The sequence below is a fragment of the Ahaetulla prasina genome, chromosome 13 (assembly GCF_028640845.1).
Source record: "Ahaetulla prasina isolate Xishuangbanna chromosome 13, ASM2864084v1, whole genome shotgun sequence".
In the NCBI taxonomy this organism is placed as follows: Eukaryota; Metazoa; Chordata; class Lepidosauria; order Squamata; family Colubridae; genus Ahaetulla; species Ahaetulla prasina.
Genome location: NC_080551.1, coordinates 9,342,893 through 9,362,905, shown reverse-complemented (window position 1 = coordinate 9,362,905; position 20,013 = coordinate 9,342,893). Strand labels below are relative to the sequence as shown.

The following is a 20,013-nucleotide window of genomic DNA, read 5'->3' as shown; positions in this document are numbered from 1 at the left end:
CAGATTAAAAGAATTTTCAGATTTCAGAATAACAGAGTTGAAAGGGACCTCGGAGGTCTTCTAGTCCAACCCCCTGCTCAAGCAAAAGATCCTTACACCATTCCAGACAAGTGGTTGTCCAGTCTCTTCAGAAATACACAAACTATCCTTTAAATAGTCCTTAGGGTTTCCTGCCTAAGCAGAAGATTGGACTAGAAGACCTCCAAGGTCCCTTCCAACTCTGTTTTCTATTCTATTCTATCACCCATCTCCTCCCACTTATGACTGCATGACTGTAACTTTGTTGCTTGTATCCTTACAATTTATATGGATATTGATTGTTTCCTGATTGCTTATTTGTACCCTATGACTATCATTAAGTGTTGTACCTTATGATTCTTGACAAATTATCTTGTCTTTTTATGTACACTGAGAGCGTATGCACCAAAGACAAATTGTTTGTCCAATCACACCTGGCCAATAAAGAATTCTATTCTATTCTATTCTATTCTATTCTATTCTATTCTATTCTATTCTATTCTATTCTATTCCATTCCATTCATTCCATTCCATTGTAATTCTATTCTATTCTGTTCTGTTCTGTTCCGTTCTGTTCCATTCTGTTCCATTCCGTTCCATTCCATTCCATTTTAATTCTATTCTATTCTGTTCCATTCCATTCTATTCTCAGATTAGCCCATTCTAGGGGAGGTAGAGATGGTTGTAGAGCTAAATCACACCAACATATCTCTTATTAATTCAGTCTTCTGAAAGGGGATGACCTGAACAATCAAGTTTTCTTGATTTAATGAGCTCTCAGAGTAAAATCAAAACATACTCTCCTCCCTCATATTAAGTTAATGCTTTGGGTACTTTTCATCCATAGGTCAACTGTGTTCACAGTTCCAAGATCCTTCCTTTGCAAAATAGGCCAAGATGTCTACAGAGCTACTGTCTGTAGAACATCCTCAAATCAAGACAGAGAAAGCCAAAGTAGTACGTAGACTCTTGAAACAAATCCCACCTGGAGAATTTAATGAGGCCTTCAGTAACTTACGCATACTGGTAGAAGATGATCACATGATGTGTGAAGAAGCACCCAGTCTCTGTGCCGTGTACAACAAGGACCATTTCACACCACTCCGAACCAAGAAATGCGAGGTCCTCTTGACTCGCCACAATGAGCTGGAAGAGAACTACTTCCTGGATCCACAGAACCAGGTCTCCTTCAGGTATGACCACTTGAGGAGAATACCAAATGACTTCCAAGCTCATCCCGAAGAGGACAAGAAAGGAGAACTATGGAGGAGAGCCCTCCACGAGGCCCTGAAATTTTACGTTGACAACCACTACCCTGACGGGCTTTGTAGTGTCTTCGTCAAGGACACAGCTATGCGGAAGATTTTTGTGGCTTGCATTGAAAGCCACCGATACAAACCTTCTGCCTTCTGGAATGGCTTGTGGAAATCGGAATGGACATTCGCTCTAGCTCCTGCCTCTACATCTACTCAGGTGATCGGGGTCATCACGATCCAGGCACACTACTTTGAAGATGGCAACATACACCTGACAGTGGTCAAGGAGGCTGAGGAGACCCTGCTGGTCACCGATGAAGCCCAGACGGCAAAGGACTTTGCCAAGCTGGTGGAAAAAATGGAAAACGAGATCCAGAGTAAAATAATGGAAGAGTACGACCACATGAACAGCAGTTACATAAAGTATTTTCGGAGACAGCTGCCCATCACTCACACCAGCCTTGATTGGGAAAAAGTGGTGACTGTGAAGACTGTAGAGGCTCGTACGCTCTAGTGGGAGTCCTGCTTGTTGTGTGGCCAGAGGAACGGGAGAAGAAAAACAGCAAAGTTGGAGGAAACATCAATTGATGGACGTATCTTCTACAGTAAAGGAGCTAATAAAATAAGCAGTGTAACAAAATGGAAGCTGCACGTCTACTTTTAGATAGGAACAGTGGTGGATTTCAATTTTTTTTACTCCCGGTTCTGTGGGTGTGGCTTGGTGGGCATGGCTTGGAGGGCATGGCAGGAGAAGGATATTGTAAAATCTCAATTCTCTCCTCAATCCAGGGGAAGGTTACTACAAAATCCCCATTTCTTCCCAATCAGCTGGGACTTGGGAGGCAGAGAATAGATGGCGGCGGGGCCAGTCAGAATTTTTACTACCGGTTCTCCAAACGACTCAAAATTTCCGCTACTGGTTCTCCAGAACTGGTCGGAACCTGCTGAAACCCACCTCTGGGTAGGAAGATTTGGGAGAAGAAATGTAGAGTTAATATATCCTGTAGAACAGCGGTCCCCAAACATCGTGGCTTGCTGGCCCGGCTGTGGGGCAGAGAGAGGGGGAACCGGGTTGCATGAGTGACGGCCTGGTGCTCTCGTGTGAGCAGTTCGACTTGCACGAACTTGGCCAGGTGTGTCTGCATGCATATGCAGCTCGACTTGTGTGACTTGAGCTGCATGGGCATGTGTACCACGTGCCAGCCCACCGTTCACACAAGTTCAGCTGTTCACACGTGTGTGCGCACCAGCCCGCTGCTTGTGTGGCCCAGTTCTGAATAGGAAAGGGCCTGGTAGTGGACTACGGCCCGGGGGTTGGAGACCCCTGCTATAGTGATTCAAGAGGGAAAGGGGGGAAAAAATGCAGTGAAGCTTGTGGAAGTCGTGATTCTATTCATTTTTCCTAAAGCTACATTTAATTGCATGGAAAAGGGACAGGACCTTTATTTATTTATTTATTTATTTATTTTGTCATAACAATATATGTAGGTATCATACAAAAAGATTATATAATATATAAACACATATATGGGTAAATATAAGGAGGTATAAGCATATGTGTATATAGGAAGAAGAAAAGAAAAACAATAGGACAGGAACGGTAGGCACGTTTTGTGCGCTTATGCACGCCCCTTATGGTCCCCTTAGGAATGGGGTGAGGTCAATAGTAGAGAGTTTTTGGTTGAAGATTTTAGGATTATGGGAAGAGACCACAGAGTCAGGTAAAGTGTTCCAAGCACTGATGATTCTGTTACAGAAGTCATATTTTCTGCAATCTAGATTAAAGCGGTTGACATTAAGTTTAAATCTATTGGTTGCTCTAGTATTATTGCAATTGAAGCTGAAGTAGTCTTTAACAGGAAGGACATTACAATAGATGATTCTGTGAGTTAAACTTAGGTCTTTACCTTCAGTAAATTTATGGACATACAATGAATGCATGTACGTTATCGGTGGTGTGTGTGCATGTGTGGCTTCATTTCCTGCCCAAACTAAAATCTATACTTGATTCTATACTGATACATGGATTTATTTTATTTATTTATTTATTTTGTCACACAGTATATATAAGCATAAGCATGAAATAACTATACAATATATATATATTACATATTATATATTTATATATTTATATTATATATTTATATTATATATTTTGTATATTATATATACAATATATATAAGTATGAGCATGTAACAACTATATTAATTGGATATAACGAAAGGAAACAATAGGACAGGAACGGTAGGCACGCTTGTGCTCTTATGTTGATATGGATACATACATATATGTAAATATGGATACATACATATTTAATAGCTATGAAGGTGTGGGGACCACAGGTTACTCATACTAATACTCTTGGCAGTATTAACAGTAGAAAAATGGGCAAAGTGGGTAGGAGATGCATATATTTTCAGGAGGTGCATCCCTATTCAGAGAAAACAGTCTGGGAAAGGGAGGGAGGGAGGGAGGAGGAAGGAGGGAGGAGGGAGGGAGAGAGGGAGGGAGGAAGGGAGGAAAGGAGGGAGGAAGGGAGGGAGGGAGGGAGGAAGGGAGGGAGATAGGGAGGAAGGGAGGGAGGGAGGGAGGAAAGGAGGAAAGGAAGGAAGGAGGGAGAGAGGGAGGGAGGGAAGGAAGGAAGGAAGGAAGGAAGGAAGGAAGGAAGGAAGGAAGGAAGGAAGGAAGGAAGACACACTCTTTCTTATCCCATTTCAGGTGTTTCATATATAACAGGAATTCCAGAATTCCCAGCAACATGTCCCTATAATTCCTATAATGGGGGGGAAAGATGCCCTTTGCAAATATTGAAAAAGCCGCCCCAGCGTTTCCCTCTCATGGTTAAGTGTTTACATGGCACCAGCAACAAAGAAGTGATTGAGGTGTCTGGCAATTTGGAGAGCATCCAGGGAGTAGCAGGGGGCCTCTTTCAGCCTTTGCCAGCAGGAGATTATGAGGATGTCAGAAGTTAGGAGGAAGTCAGAGAGAGAGAGAGAGAGAGACAGTCCTGCATTACATAAAAAAAACCCATCTGCTGGTTATTCAGGGTGTTATTACAGATGTTTGCAATGGAACACACACTTGTGTGGAATCCCATCCAAGCAGCAATCAATATCCCTTTTGTCCCATTCTCTTGACAAGACTGGCCTTGAGATACTTCCCAACCTGACATCTTCTGGAGAAGATCAATCCCAACGACAGTTGGTGAGCTGACTTCCATCCTGCTTCCAAACAGTACCGCATTCTGGTGCTCATTCAGTGGTGGGTTGCTCCCGGTTCGGTCTGGTTCTATAGAACCGGTAGTAAAACCGGCAGGAGGCTCCGCCCACCCGCCACGACATCATCATGGGTGATCTGCGCATGTGCAGAAACTTCTGTGCATGCGCGGAAGCGTGTGTGCGTGCGTGAGCGAAGCGAGCGCAAGTGTGTGTGGTCCCGTTGTGAATCAGTAGCAAAGGTAAGTAGAACTCACCACTGTCCTCATTCATACGTTGGAAAAACTGAAACTGACAGTGAGCTGCTAACGTCAAGATAAGCTAATTTTTTACACACGCAGCAAAAGTTACTTCACATCCTCCTCAGGGGTGAAATCTGAACCGGTTTACTACAGTTTGCTGCCTGCGAATGTGCGCTGTGTGTGAAATGCACACTGCACACGTGCATGCGCAGTGCGCACCATGCGCCAAATGCGAAGGGGAGGGTGATCAGCTGTGGCGCGTGATCTTTTTTTTTACTTTTAAAAGCATTTTTTTACAACCTATTCAGCCGAATAGGTTGTAAAAAAATGCTTTTAAAAGTAAAAAAAAAAGGCTATGACGATCGCGCAGCTCAGCTGTGATCGCCAGAGCCTCTTTTTTTTTACCTTTTAAAAGCATTTTCGACAACCTATTCCTACCATTCGGGTGGGAAAAGCGAGCGAGCCAGAAAGAAGCAGCAAGCAGGCAAACGGGCAAGCAGGCGACCAGGCGATTGGGTGGGCATGGGTGGTGGGGGGGGGAAAGGGATTTTTGCTACCAATTCTCTGAACCACCCGCCGCCATCGCTACCGGATTGGCCGATCCGGTCTGAACTGGGAGCATTTCACCCCTGATCCTCCTCCTTCTGAAAATGCATAAACTTGAGTCGAGGGTTGAACTAGGAGACCTCCAATGTTTCTCCCAACTCTGCTATTCAAGGGAAGAAACTTTGGATGCTCTGAGGCTTATAGAAACCCCAACATTGCTTCGTCCTGCAGTGGAGCTGGACAAATTCTGAGAACCAACTTTTATACAGTAGTGGCCAAAATTGTGGGAAAAGTGTATTTTTGACATTTGATGGCTGATAGCACCACTTTTTTTTTTTGGAGTTTGAAGATAATCCTATTCCACTGCTGGAATGGCCTGGGAGTAGCCCAGACCTTAACCCAATCTATGGAGCTGACCAAAGAAACTTGTTAGTTGGAAGTGACCCAGCAATAAAACCCAGTTAATAGAAGCAATCATTCAATCTTGGTTTCACATGATAACAGCTGCAGAAGTCAAAGACTTGGTTCACTCCATGGGAAGACGTTGTAAGGCCCTAATTCATGCTAAAGGTTACCCAGATAAGTATTAAATGACATGGTGATAATATTTGTATATCTCATTTTTTTATGGTGATAATTTTTGAATATCTTGTTCATGTTTCACTTTTCTTCTTTATACTGTAACCACTATTCTAATAGCAAATCAGTTATAAAAGTTATTGCATTACATTCTTGATTAAATTATCTTTCCATTGATATATAATTTTATGATACTACTTCAAAAAAACAGTGCTGCTGTTAGCTAGTTTTAGAAAATACACTTTTCCCAAAAGGTTTCCACAATGTTGGCCATTACTATAAATAGAGCCCTTCACTTAGATCAGTGGTTCTCAACCTTTATAGTGCTGCGACCCCTTTAAGACAATTCCCCACGATGTGGCGACCCCAACTGTAAAATTATTTTTTTTTTAGGCAGCGATGTCAGCGCACCTCAGCAGCTGCAGAAGGGGAAAAAAAGTGGCAAACTGTTTTTTGAATTTATCGCGCCTGAAGCCGTATTGGTTAGCGATCTGAACTGCTTGCGATTGCCTTGAGGACGGAGGCATTAAAGCGGAGACTCCTCCCCTATTAAGTTTATCGCGCTTGAAGCCAGATTAGGCTAGCGATTGGGAGTGATTGCAGCTGGCTTGAGAGGGAGACATCAGAGCAAAGATTTCTCTCTTTTTTAATTCATCGCGCCTGAAGCCGAATTCGGCTAGCGATTTGAAGAGCCTGCAGCTGCCTTGTGGAGTCAACCATTGGAGCGTGATTCTTCGACTCACAAGTATACTTCCCATATTTATGATGGTCTTAGGCGACCCCTGGCAAATCGTCATTCGACCCCCAACGGGGTTGCGACCCATAGGTTGAGAACCACTGACTTAGATGGTCTCCTTTCCTTCACCTGTTCTCTTTTCAAAGCTGTCTCTTCTGCGTAAAAGTTTTTCCCAGCCTTATACTTTGCTGATGTTTCCCTTTACACAGTTATAGCCGTCAACTCTGAGTAAATGATAAAGGCGGTCAGTGGAAGTTCAGCTCTTGTCAGTAAGAGAATGATCAGAGAAAGTAGAACAAATCTATTGAGTGATTATGGCAGGCTTTCATTTGGCATTTCTTTCTGTCGAGTAAAAGAAAAAGAATTGCTTCCAATTTGAGATACTAGTGAGATGCATCAACAGTTCACAACTTGGCGGTCCACATCACAGCCAAGAACTAAAGTACTTTAGCAAAAGTCACTAAGATGTCAGAAGCAATATCAAGTTCTCAGGCTTAAAAGCTTCCTGCCACGGAATAGGTTTTGGCCTGCGTCCATAACACCATTCAGAATAGTGGCAGTTGTAGAGAAATCTTGCCAAGGGTAGCAATTTTTTTTTTTTGAGCTCAATGTTGGGGCTGAGCCAGAATTGATGAATTTCCTGGGTAAACGTTCGCTCCATTTCCAAGAATTTCTTCTGAATTGGTAGTGCTGTTCTATATTATGTAGCTTCTTCTCTGGTAATATTGTACTACTAACTACAGCATAGAAAACATTTGCTAGACCAATTCTTGAATACAGCTCATCTGTCCGGAACCCGCACTGCATGTCAGACATAAATACAATCAAGAGAGTCCAGAGATATTTCACAAGAAGAGTCCTCCATTCCTCTACCCGCAATAAAATACCTTATGCCACCAGATTCCAAATTTTGGGCTTAGACAACTTAGAACTAAGGCCAACTTTAGTCAAAATTATCTACCATAATGTCCTATCTGACAATGACTACTTCAGCTTCAACCACAACAATACATGAGCAAATAATAGATACAAACTCAACGTAAACCACTCCAAACTCGATTGCAGAAAATATGACTTCAGTAACAGAGTGGTCAATGCCTGGAATGCACTATCTGACTCTGTAACCCCCAAAACTTTAACCTTAGACTGTCTACTGTTGACCTCACCCCATTCCTAAGAGGTCTGTAAGGGGTGTGCATAAGTGCACCTGCGTGCCTATCGTCCCTGTCCTAATATTCCTTTTTACTTACTCTTTTCATGTATCCAAATTATGTTTATACTTTTACCTGTTATCTTATATATGATTGACAAAAAAATAAAATATTTGTTTATTTACTCTATGTCAACTCTTGAAACGACTTTCGCTAAAGCCATATTCTCTTTTTCTTCGTTTCTTAGTTGCCAAACATATGGGAGGAAGGGGGGAACCAATGGAGTGTGAAATGTTTTCTTCTATTATGCCAGACATAATAGCTATAGGGCTCATGGGACCCAAAGTCATCCCAACGAGCGCTCGTAACAACCGGATGGAGCAGCTGAGAAGCCTGCCGCTTACCTGGTTGGACAACGTGATTTGTGACACTGGGGTGAGTGGGGAATATCAATCCTTTTAATTATACCAAACCGCGGGAAATATTTAGAGTTGGATTCACACCTGAACGTGCCGATATGATGTACACCCAGTGGTAGTCAACCTGGTCCCTACTGCCCACTAATGGGTGTTCCAGCTTTCATGGTGGGCGGTAGGGGTTTTGTCTGATACTGAAGCACTTTCTTTTTTTTAATTTAATTAACTTTTTAAAAAAAATTCATAGCATTATTTAAAAACATTTTCATTAGGTTTTCATAAAATTCCCCATGACAATTTAAATTTCTTAAAATATACTATTTGTATCGCCTGCGCATAAGTTTAGTTCACGTTACGTAAGTGAAACTAAATGGCGCTCTAGTGTGACCGCAAACAAAAGAGCCTCATCCCAGAATAGCTCACGCATCTCCCACCACACCACCCAGCTGTAACAGACAAGCAGAGCTGGTAGTTGGCGCCCCCCACAACCCAATCCACGATGTGCTAGAGGCATGTGCAGATGACAATACATGGCGCATTAGTGTGGAACCGGTGGACGGTTAGAAAATTTTACTATTAACAGAGAAAGAAAAGTGGGTGGTAGGTATAAAAAGGTTGACTACCCCTGATGTACCCAATAAAGGAGTTCTTTGAGAAAAGAGTCCTGAATTGATTGGGATCTTTACTCGGAACCATGACACTCTGCTTATATCCTATTTTTCTAGCTGCATTCCATATGCGACTTGAGTGGTGCGGTGGCCTAGAGATGGAGCTCTCTCCTCACAATCAGGAGGTTGTGAGTTCGATCCTAGGTAGAGGCAGATATTTTTCTCTCTGGGCACAATGAAAATATATCTGCTGGGGAAAAAACCTCCGCATTGGCGACAGGAAGGGCATCTGGCCAGTAAACAGCTCCATTCAGTCGCCCAAGACTCCGCCGCACAAGAGATTACAGGGTCATTAAAAGAAGATGATTGACATATGTGACTTGATGGGATGTGCAGATAGCATGTTATGGCAATGTATTGAAGTTGCAACGAACTTTGTCACTGCTCTAAGATGATTCATTGCTCTTCCCTATTGAAAGATAAAGGTTTCTCCAGTCTAGTCGTGTTCAACTCTAAGACACCCTGCTCATCTCCATTTCTTAGTCAAGGGAGTCAGCATTGTCCAAGGATGCTTCCATGGTCATGTGGCCATCATGACTATACGCTAAGGTGCAAAGAATGCTGCTATCTTCCCACCGAAATGGTACCTATTAATCTGTCAGAGCTGCCATCGTAGGCTTCAGCTTCACATTGCTAGCTGCTGGCATGCCATAAACTACAGAGAGAGATGGAGTTGTTGGGAGGGGAAACACTAACTGCTCATCATACCTTCCAGAGACCATCTTGTGCCTTCTAGAGACATCATCTCACCAACCCAAGGTCAAAATCTTGGGAGTAGAATGCAGTGGCTCCCCAGCTAGACAGCCATTGCTGAGACTGTTTCCAAAACAGTTTATTCAAATCTAATTGGACAATGGGAGACTTGGAAGGGGAGGAACAGGATGGGAGAAAAGCTAACCAGGGAACTTTGGTGCCTAAATTCCAGTTCTGGCTCTGCTTTATTGTAATCCACGTGGTTTTCAGTAAAAAGTATATCTTTCGCTATAAATGGAGTCGAGAGTCTCTCTTTCCTAAAGGACCTAGTTGGGGAAGGTCTGACATAATCTACTTGCATTTGCATGCTTTCAAAACTGCTAGGTGGGCAGGAGCTGGCACAAGAACAAGAGCTCACCCCATTGCACGGTGCTCAGGTCTCAAACCTGGGCTGTCAGCTTTCCAGCTAATAAGCTGAGTGTCTTTAACCACTGAGCTATTGTGACCCCTCCCCCTCGACTGTCTAACAATGTTTTGAGATTAAGCGATTAAATCAACTGACACATGTGGTTTCCAAATCTGAAATGGTATCTAGCGATTAGGTAGCCTGCAATATGAGTGCGGGTGAATCTGATATATATATGAGAGCTGAACTTAATTGCAGAGCTGATAAGTTGTAATCATGTAAGCAGTTAAATGAATGGGAAAAACAACAATGTAATTGCAGGCTTCCCATGGCACAATTAATCAAGTTAGCGAACATCTTTGTGGTTGCATTTGTGCAATGAACTCAGATGACTTAGTTAAAAGCCGAGCAGCTGTATTCTTTCCAGTTGAATCTGATCAATTTTAACCAGGGTTAGTTCTTTTGTTGGGTTTAGAAATTTGGGCAAACCCAACGCCTGTTCGCATACTCCTGGTTCAGTATCTTGTGCAAATCCAGTAAATTGCTGAATCAATTAAGTTAAGCCTACTTTGGAAGACTAGCTTATCAGAATATAGAATAACAGAGTTTGGGGTGGGGGGACCTTGGAAGTCTTCTAATCCAACCCCCTGCTTAAGCAGGTGACCCTATACCATTCTCACTATCATGAAATTTCTCTTTAATTCTAGGTTGGGTAAGCTTCCATTGAAGAAAGAAAGAAAGAATGGTGTAGGGTTTCCTGCCTGGGCAGGGGGTTGGACTAGAAGGCCTCCAAGGTCCCTTCCAACTCTGTTGTTATGTTATGTTAAAAAGAGAGGGGGGGGAAATGAGGGGAGGGGTGGGGAGGAGAGGAGAGGAGAGGAAGGAAAGGAAAGGAAAGGAAAGGGAAAAGAGATGAAGGGAAGGGAAGGGAAGGGAAGGGAAGGAAAGGAAAGGAAAGGGAAAGGAAAGGAAGGGAAGGGAAGGGAAGGGAAGGGAAGGGAAGAAAAGGAAAGGAAAGGAAAGGAAAGGTGGAGGAAAGGAAGGGAAGGGAAGTGAAAGGAAAGGAAAGGAAAGGAAGGGAAGGGAAGGGAAAGGAAGGGAAGGGAAGGGAAGCAAAGGAAAGAAAAGATGAAAGGAAAGGGAAGGGAAGGGAAGGGAAGGGAAGGGAAGAAAAGGAAAGGAAAGGAAAGGAAAGGTGGAGGAAAGGAAAGGAAGGGAAGGGAAGGGAAGGAAAGGAAAGGAAAGGAAAGGAAAGGAAAGGAAAGGAAAGGAAAGGAAAGGAAAGGAAAGGAAAGGAAAGGGTCCAAGTATAGAAAATTAGGACACATCCAGACAGCTATTTGAAGGTATTTGTCTCCAGTCTGCAAACAACACAAAATACTTCAATGTAAATTTGTTCTGTCTGTGTAGCTGGTCTACACTCCACTTTGTTAGCAGAGCTGCCGAATGGTGCTGATCTAACAGTTCACGATGGGGCAAACAAAAATGCAGCAGGAACCTCATCCATCAATCTCTCCTCTGAATGTGTGCTGGGAAGAAGGCAAATTTTGACAGATGGTGAGAGCAGCAGGTTTTGCCATCTGCCGAAAGCTGTAAATATATGCACTGCCCAGCATTTTTGGAGCATCACACATGTCAGATGTATGTAGAAATGCAAGTCCCAACTGGAAGCCAGGTCCCTCTGAAGACATCTGTTCTATAGTTTCTCTAGTGAGTTCGGTACTTGTCTAGTCAACCAAAGAGGTCCTGCTCTACCTCCATTATTAAAGCATCATTATGATCACTAGAGCGGGCATGATGTCTCAGTCGTTAAAGACACTGAACTGGTCAACTGGAAAACTGACAGCCTGCATTCAAGACCTGAGCACTGTTCGAGAGGGTGAATTCCCATTCCTGCCCCAGCTCCTGCCTACCTAGCAATTTGAAACCTGCAAATGTGAGTAGATAAACAGGTATCACTTCCGTGGGAAGGTAACAGCATTCTGTGCACCTCGGCATATAGTCATGTTGGCCACATGACCATGGAAGTGTCTTTGAACAATGCTGGCTTCTTTGGCTAAGAAAAAGAGATGGGCCCTGACCCCTAGAGTCTGACATGACTCAACAGGGGAATCCTTTATCTTTACCTTAACGGTCACTAGAGAAAGACATAGACCAGAATCATTCTTAAAGGCAGATTTTTCTAGAGCAGAGTTTCCCAAACTTGGCCACGTCCCATTGTGTAGACTCCAACTCCCAAAATTTCATCAATGGCTGTGCTGGTGGCTGTACTCTGGGATTTGAAGTCTACAAGCCTGCAAATGGCTATGGTTGAGATACCACCTGTCAGGGTTCCGATGGATGCCCTAATTAAATCATGAGTCTTGAGCCAAGCTTCAAAAGAAATCCAGTCATTTATTAGGAGCTTATGTCTGCAGGTTCCCAAGTGAAGCCAGCTCTGACCCTATGTAATTTGCGCCCCAATTATGACCCTGTTTCCCCCCTCTCCCCAGGGTGTGTCATCAATCACATTCAGCAATGGAGCAATTTTGCGGGTTGTAGAGGTCACTCCAATGGGGGATTGCCCCCATTTCAGACCGGTTCTTGAGAATCGGTAGTAATACCGGGGAGAGGCTCCGACCACCGACCCCAACATCATCAGGAAGCTTCTGTGCATGTGCAGAAGCAAGCACGTGCGAGCGAAGCAAGTGCGCATGCAATCCCACTGCAAACCGGTAGTAAAGGTAAGTAGATCCCATCCCTGGGTCATTCCCCTCCAGCTGCTGTGGGTAACCCTGGGATAGAGCCTTGAGAGAGATAAGCATGGAATGTGCATCTGCCCTTGGCTGCCATGCCGTTTCGCTGGTTTCCCATCCTCGCTGGCCTATGGCAACTCGAGAGCAGACCAGGGATGCTTTGCAAGTTGATACCACCTTCCAAAGTCCTCTTGATGTTATGGCTTTCTTTATTGATCCGGTCACCATTGTTTCCTTCCTGAGGGTGACATCGGTCACACAGAACAAACCAAAGTGTCTGAGGAAAGGTTGAGAAGATGCCAAACAGAGCTGGTTAGCCGGCACCCGGTTGTGTTTTCATCATGGTTGTATTAATCATGCAAATAACAAGGCTTGTGTCAAGAGAAGAGGGGAAATGTCTACTCTGGATCAGAAATGTTCTGTCCCCCTCGCCTCAGTCCGAGCGAGGACTTAATTAGCCAGCAACTATCAGCTTTGGCAGCAAACTAGCGAGTGTCTGCCAAGTGTCTCTGTTATCTCTCTTGATGCCGATGAGTCAACCAGGAAACCAGGAACAAACAGGACTTCAGCTCTAATTCTCCCTCTAAGCAGTTGATTTGCTTGCCACGAAGTGGTATAGCAGCCCTTGCTGCTTTTATATCCTGTGAGGTGTGGCTCTATGACTCAGCACTTCCTAGGCCTGCCCCACCCCTGCTTCTGTTGTTCCCGCCTCTCCTACCTACAAAACCTAGGGTCCAGCCAGGCCTGATTGCCATCAGCCGGGTCTGGAGGCGTGGCCTGGGGGGGGAAAGAGTCAGGGGATGGAGGCCTCATTATCTCCTCCACCTGGCCTGCTCTGGCTCCTGGAGCTGAGCCAGGGAAGCCGGTGCTCCAGAGGTAAGTCCTGGTGGCCCTTCCCCCTCACTTTCTGAGTCACTTTCTGGCAGGGGGCCCGGCTCGGGGGGCATAGACACAACAAGAAAAAAAAATCCAAAGACAATCTCAGCTATTGGATGAGAGAAACACAGCTGCATCAGACAGAGATATCCCTAACAGATGGTTAGAAAGGTATCTATTAGCCAAGATTAGGAAGCCCTTCAACCATTCACCAAAAATTCAAGCTCTAGAGCCTTTTCTAAATCAAGACATTATTCTTGTACTAGGAATGTCATTGAGGGGCTTAGGAAGGCGATTTGATGTATATCTCCCCCATTCCACTGTTTGGGGAGATAAAGCCCATCAAAATCTATATCACTAAAGATGAAACTTAGTATCTCATCTATCTTTTTTCTTTCAGGAAGATTCATCGCACCAGGAAAAGCTACAGGTGACCCAAGGGAAATATAAAGTATTATCAAGAAAACGACTGATGGCAGAGGGATATAGTTGTTGGTGGTTTTCTTAGTTATGGTTATATGATTTAAAGTAGATAAAAGAATTCTTGGTATTGAACAACGTAAGGCAGAATTTGAAACAGAATTGTGTGCCAATGTTGTTGACTAAAAATGTTGATTATAACATATAGATCAGGGGTGAAACCCAGCAGGTTCTGAAAAGGTTCTGTAGAACCGGTAGCAGAAATTTTGAGTAGTTCAGAGAACCAGCAAATACCACCTCTGGCTGGCCCCAGAGTGGGATGGGAATGGAGATTTTGCAATATCCTGCCCCCTGGAGTGGGGAGGGAATGGAGATTTTGCAGTATCCTCCCCCTGCCACACCCACCAAGCCATGCCCACCAAGACACACCACACCTACCAAGCCACGCCCACAGAACCGGTAGTAAAAAAAATTGGATTTCACCACTGAAATCATAGATGACCAAGATGAACCCAAGGTCAAGGACATCATCAGTCTCGAGTCCCTTCAGACTCACAGGAGTTGAAGGCAATACGGAAATTTGATCCCGTTGCCTTCATACGTTCATCTGTCCAAGATGGCACCTTCTGAAATGTCTGATTCTACTCCATCCTTTAGCTCATGGTCCTTTTTTTCTTTTTTGGTATCATCCACCATCAGAACCATAGATTGTATTACATCTCCCTCCAGCACTGCAATATCATTGGACTCCAATTCCATCGGTCCCAGCCAACATAATCAAGGACCAAGGATGAGAGGCAATGTGGTCCAACCACATTTTTAGGACACGGATTTCTTACATTGCCACTCAGAGAAGTGTCGTGTCACCAAAACACCGTTTGTGTTAAGTGCTCTGTGGTAGTTTTCTGGGGAAAGGAGAGGAACTGAAGATGGGGCATGATAACAGAATAACAAAGATGGAAGGATGGAAGGGACTTTGGAGGTCTTGTAGGGCAACCCTCTGCTCAAGCATCCCATGCCTATACCATTCCATACAAATGGCTGTCCAGTCTCTTCTTGAAAGCCTCCAGCATTGGAGCACCCACAATTTTAGAAGGCAAACTCTTCCACTGATTAATTGTTCTAACTGCTAGGAAATTTCTCCTTAGTTCTAGGTGAGTTCTCTCCTTGGTGAGTTTCCATCCATTAGTTCTTGTTCTGCCCTCAGATGCTTTGGAGAATGTCCCCCTCTTCTTTTTGGCATCCCCTTAGATATTAATCCATCAATCTATAATTAATAGCAATAGCGCTTAGACTTATATACTGCTTCATAGTGCTCTCTAAGCGGTTTACAGAGTCAGCCTCTTGCCCCCAACAATCTGGGTCCTCATTTTACCCACCTCGGAAGGATGGAAGGCTGAGTCAACCTTGAGCCTAGTGAGATTCGAACTGCCAAACTCCTGGCAACCAGTGATCAGCAGAAGTAGCCTACAGTACTGCCCTCTAACCACTGCACCAATGTATAAAGATGGATTAAACTTCCCTTCCCTATTTGCTGTGCTTTGTTAAAGATCACTTCACTCCTGCACAGTGTGTGTAAGATATTCTTCTAGATCTGCAAGCTTTCCTGAGCTTGGCATGACTTGAGTTGGCCAAGTGTGATGAAACAAACAAGGAATTTGTCACCAGATGGGGTACCATTCCAACTTCAGACCAATTTTTCATCTGCTGTCTGTAGAAGCCGGGCCTCAAATAACGAAGGCACGGATGGCTACAATGACTTAAAACTGGGTTTATTAACAAATCTCCTAAAGCACAGTAAAACAGTTGGAACAAAAAGAAAAAAAGAAAGAAAGAAAGAAAAATATCCAGCCTGCGAATTTGCTTTTACAAATCGAAAACCCCGAATGTCAATTCTTTCCTTCATGTTGCACCAAGGCAGAGCATGTTTAAAAAAAGAGGGGGGGGGGGAACTGGCCACTGTTTGTACAATTATGGGCGCCCTCTTGTCTCATTTGATGGCATGTTGATGGATGCTCCAGACCGCCGTCGCTTCTTTAGTACCACTGAAAGGGGCTTTTCTACCAAGGAAGAGGAAAACCGCAGCAGGAAACAAAAAAAACGATGCTTCCCTTGAAGCCCACTTCCGTCTTTCATCTTTTTGAAAAAAATAAAAATAAGCGGCGAGCTGCACCGTCCGATGAATGCGTTGGCTGATATTTCCTCTTCCAGTGGAAATGTCAGAAACACCAATCCTCTTGTGTCTGAGGATCCCGAGTTGGCTTTTGTCGCTCTGTGGTTTTTCTGGATGGGCACAGCTGGTAGCCCGGTTGAAAAAAGTTGCGTATAGCACGGTTAACCTCTCCTTGGCCAGTACCTTTCTGAGAACTGACCTGCAGTGTCTCTGCTCTTTTTTTCCCCTCCCTGCTTGAAAAAACAGCAGTTCTAAGGATTAATTCCCTACCCCTACATCCACTAAGCCAAGAACACAACACGAGCCGGGAAACGCCCGGCTTTCTTAGCCAAACGGGCCCTACCTACCAATTCTAGACCACACACAACATCTGGCCTAACACTGAGTTGTCACACTAAAGTACCCATACACATCACAGTGGCTTCCAGGCCTGGGAAGGGCAAAGGCCATCATCTTCACTTAGAGTTCTTTCCCAGCTTTTCTGGTCCTTGCGCCAAACGCTGGCTCCACTTCAACGCAGAGCCCCAACGGCCATGTCTGTGCTCTTCTCCCAAACCAAGAAAACCCACCTCTCCATCTACCACTCCTCCCAGCCTCCCCTCCCCAATCCTCCCATGGGGCACAGCCTCCAGGAAAGTGGCTTGCCGGAAGCCTCTTCGTTTTACGTGGTTCCGTTGCAGGGCCCAACTGTGAGTTTTAAGGCTCCTTGGTGGTGCAAGAGCTTTAACGCTTTGAATTCCAAAGGCATGGTATGAGGACTGGCCTGGGACATGTAGCCATATTTCAGGCTGTCATAGTAGTGGTACTTAACGGGGTTTTGGTCTGGACCTTGGGGAAATGGCCAGAAACCGTAGAGGTAAATCTGGTTGCAGAAGCGAGTTGCCAGGGTGTACATCAATAAACCAGTGGTTGGACGCTTGATGTATACTTTGTTCGTCAGCCAATACCTGGAAAAGAACAAAAAAAAAAACATACAAGAAATTGTTAACTTTTGGCATGAGTTTGAAACTACCAGAGCAGGGGGAAATGCTTCTTCACACAAAAAACATTATCGTTACTGCCAAAAGAAATTTGGAATAGCTTGGAGACGAAAAATCATTAGGGGCTAAAACTAAGTATCTATAAGTTCTCGCAGACCTTGAGAAAACCAGAAGATGAAGAACAAGAAAATAACAAAGAACAGCAATGAGTGACAACCTCCCCGGTGGAAGAGGTGAAGGTGAAGATGAAGGTGATAAAAGAAAGATACCTGCTGGAATTTCCAGCAGAGCTTTGGAGTAACAAGTTGCAAGCTGTCAACCTAAATCTACTCACCAAGTAACTGAAATGACCTAAATAAGAGAGTGGTTTTCATTTTGAAGCTGGTAAGATTTATTCCTAAGTGAGCCAGCGTGGCACCAACGTTAGGCTTGCTACGATTGCTATTGATTTATTTTGATTTTGAGGCTGCCCAACTTCTCAGTGACTCTGGGAGTTTCACAATTAAAGGAGTAAAAGCAACAGATGTCAAAAACAAACAAACACAACCAATCTGAAGGCTAACTCAACACCCAAAGAACCAAAACTGTACAATGCCACAACTTCCCTCTCTCAAGGCTTGGGAGAGCAACCAGATTTTTAATAGGTGGAGTTTGTTGGGAAAGTCATTAAGATATGAGCAATATTGGACCAATACAGCGGGAGGTCATTCCAGGACTGCCAACTGAGAAGGCCGGCTTCTTGGGTCCCATGAGGTGAAGTCGTTTAATCAAAGGGACCTGAAATGCATCCACCCTACCTGATTAGAACATAGAACATCATCAGAGTTGGAGGTCTTCTTCTAGTCCAACCTCCTGCTCAAGCAAGCTACCTGTCATGTCCCACTCCTCCTCTGACGGCCGGGTCGGGGAAGTCCGTATCAAGCGTGGCTGCAAAGCCTCTGCAGCTTTGCCAAAGTTCTGTCAGAATTCTCAGGGCAGGCAGGAGACCAGGATGTGACTTCAGCAATCCAAGTTAGACTTTGCCTGACTCAGAGAATGCCAGAAAGCAGATCCTTTATATAGGCCATGGGGTGTGGCTCCATGACTCAGCACTTATCCAGGCCTGCCCCTCCCTTCCTTTTGCTGACGTCGCTTCTCTATTCTCCGGAAGCGAGGATCTCTCCAGCCTCCAGCTATTGGTAATCTTAGCTCATGACTGGCTTCACATTCTTCAGGCTCAGATGCTGTGGGGAGGGGTCTAGTTGCTCCATTTGTCTGGGCATGGTGCCAGGACTGGGGGCTGGAGGCACATCAGGCCATTCGTCTTGCTCGGCCTGTCCGGGCATGGTGCCAGGGCTGGGGGCTGGAGGCATGCCAGGACATTCTCCTGTACTATCAGCGTCCGGCAGGAGATAAGAAGGGCCTGGCTGTGGCGGGGGGAGCGAGCGAGGCACAACACTACTTTATACCATTTCAGACAAATGGCTATCCAGTCTCTTCTTAAAAGTCTCCAGTGTTGGAGCACCCATAACTTCTGAAGGCAAGGGGTTCCACCGGCTAATTGTTCTATCGGGAAATTTCTCCTTAGGAAGGAACCAGAGCAGGAATCCTTGCCTTTACTTTATTTCTAAGTTATCTAAGAGACATTTGTGCAAGGATAGCATAAGCATCAAGCAGTGATTTCGGTGAGATCCTAAGATTGCAGAAATTTGGAAAGCGGCCCTCCATCCAGACCTTTTGAAGGATCTTCAAATGGCCTTTCTCCACCAGCTTCTTTTTTAAAAAAATATTTTTGATTGAATATTTTACACTTTTAAAACCAAAGACGTATCAGAAAAAGACAAAAATGAAAAAAAAAGAAGAAAGAAAGAAAGAAAGAAAGAAAGAAAGAAAGAAAGAAAGAAAGAAAGAAAGAAAACATACACATACAGCAAACGGTAAAATACAAAACACAAGTAACAACATTATATAATATTTTTACAACTTTCTGCATTGACAGTTGTCTTTGCTTTCTGTATAACCCTTTAGTCTTATAAGCCATCTTAATAACTCTTGTAACCAAAATTGTTATATATATTTGCATCCTATTTATTTACATAATCGGTGTTTTACCCAGTGGTGAAATCCAAGTTCTTTTACTACCGGTTCTGTGGGCGTGGCTTGGTGGGCATGGTGTGGCTTGGTGGGCGTGGCTTGGTGGGTGTGGCAGGGGAAGGATGCTGCAAAATCTCCATTCCCTCCCCACTCTTGGAGGAAGGATATTGCAAAACCTCCATTCCCACCCCACTCCAGGGGAAGGATATGGCAAAATCCCCATTCCCTCCCCACTCCAGGGGAAGGATATGGCAAAACCTCCAATCCCACCCTACTCCGGGGCTAGCCAGAGGTGGCATTTGCTGGTTCCCCAAACTACTCAAAATTTCCGCTACCAGTTCTCCAGAACCTGTCAGAACCTGCTGGATTTCACCCCTGGTTTTACCCTTGCCAATATTCAATACTTTTGGTTTTCGGTTAATCAAAATTCAATTCACAAATTTATTTCTTATTTCGATTTCTATTTTCTAGCCGCATATAGAATCTATTCCACACTTTATAATAGTCCGAATCATCTCTTTCTTTAATCTCCATTGTCATTTTATCCATTTCTGCACATTCGAGGATCTTTTTAATTACTGTTTCTTCAGGGGCCTTTCTCCACCAGATTCTAACCATGCTACAACTAGATAATGATGACCTTTTCCCCACCTTCTGGATCCCCAAAGCAGGGGTGAAATACTCCCGGTTCGGACAGGATTGCCTGATCTGGTAGCGATGGCGGCAGGTGGTTCGGAGAACCAGTAGCAAAAATCCTTGCCCCACCCCCCATGCCCAGCTGAGCCACTCGATCATCAGAGGTTTTTTTTTTAACTTTTACTTTTACTTT

At 44.3% G+C, this 20,013-nt stretch overlaps 2 protein-coding genes across 2 annotated transcripts in view; one reads left to right on the top strand and one right to left on the bottom strand.

Moving 5' to 3' along the window:
- Positions 1 to 915: 915 nt before the first annotated feature.
- Positions 916 to 1,788, top strand: LOC131184756 (F-actin-capping protein subunit alpha-1-like). The gene has a single exon (XM_058156460.1). It carries the CDS (start codon positions 916 to 918, stop codon positions 1,786 to 1,788), a length of 873 nt encoding a protein of 290 aa, XP_058012443.1.
- Positions 1,789 to 15,913: 14,125 nt separating this feature from the next.
- ST8SIA2 (ST8 alpha-N-acetyl-neuraminide alpha-2,8-sialyltransferase 2) overlaps positions 15,914 to 20,013 on the bottom strand; it is a 46,640-nt gene continuing 42,540 nt past the window's right edge. The window contains exon 6 of the mRNA XM_058156306.1: positions 15,914 to 17,078. Coding sequence (XP_058012289.1) covers positions 16,793 to 17,078 — 286 coding nt within the window. The 3' untranslated portion in view covers positions 15,914 to 16,792. The remainder of the gene's footprint in view (positions 17,079 to 20,013) is intronic.

Excerpts from the sequence above, each read along its gene's own strand:
- LOC131184756 (XM_058156460.1), top strand. The coding sequence starts at position 916 with ATGTCTACAGAGCTACTGTCTGTAGAACATCCTCAAATCAAGACAGAG.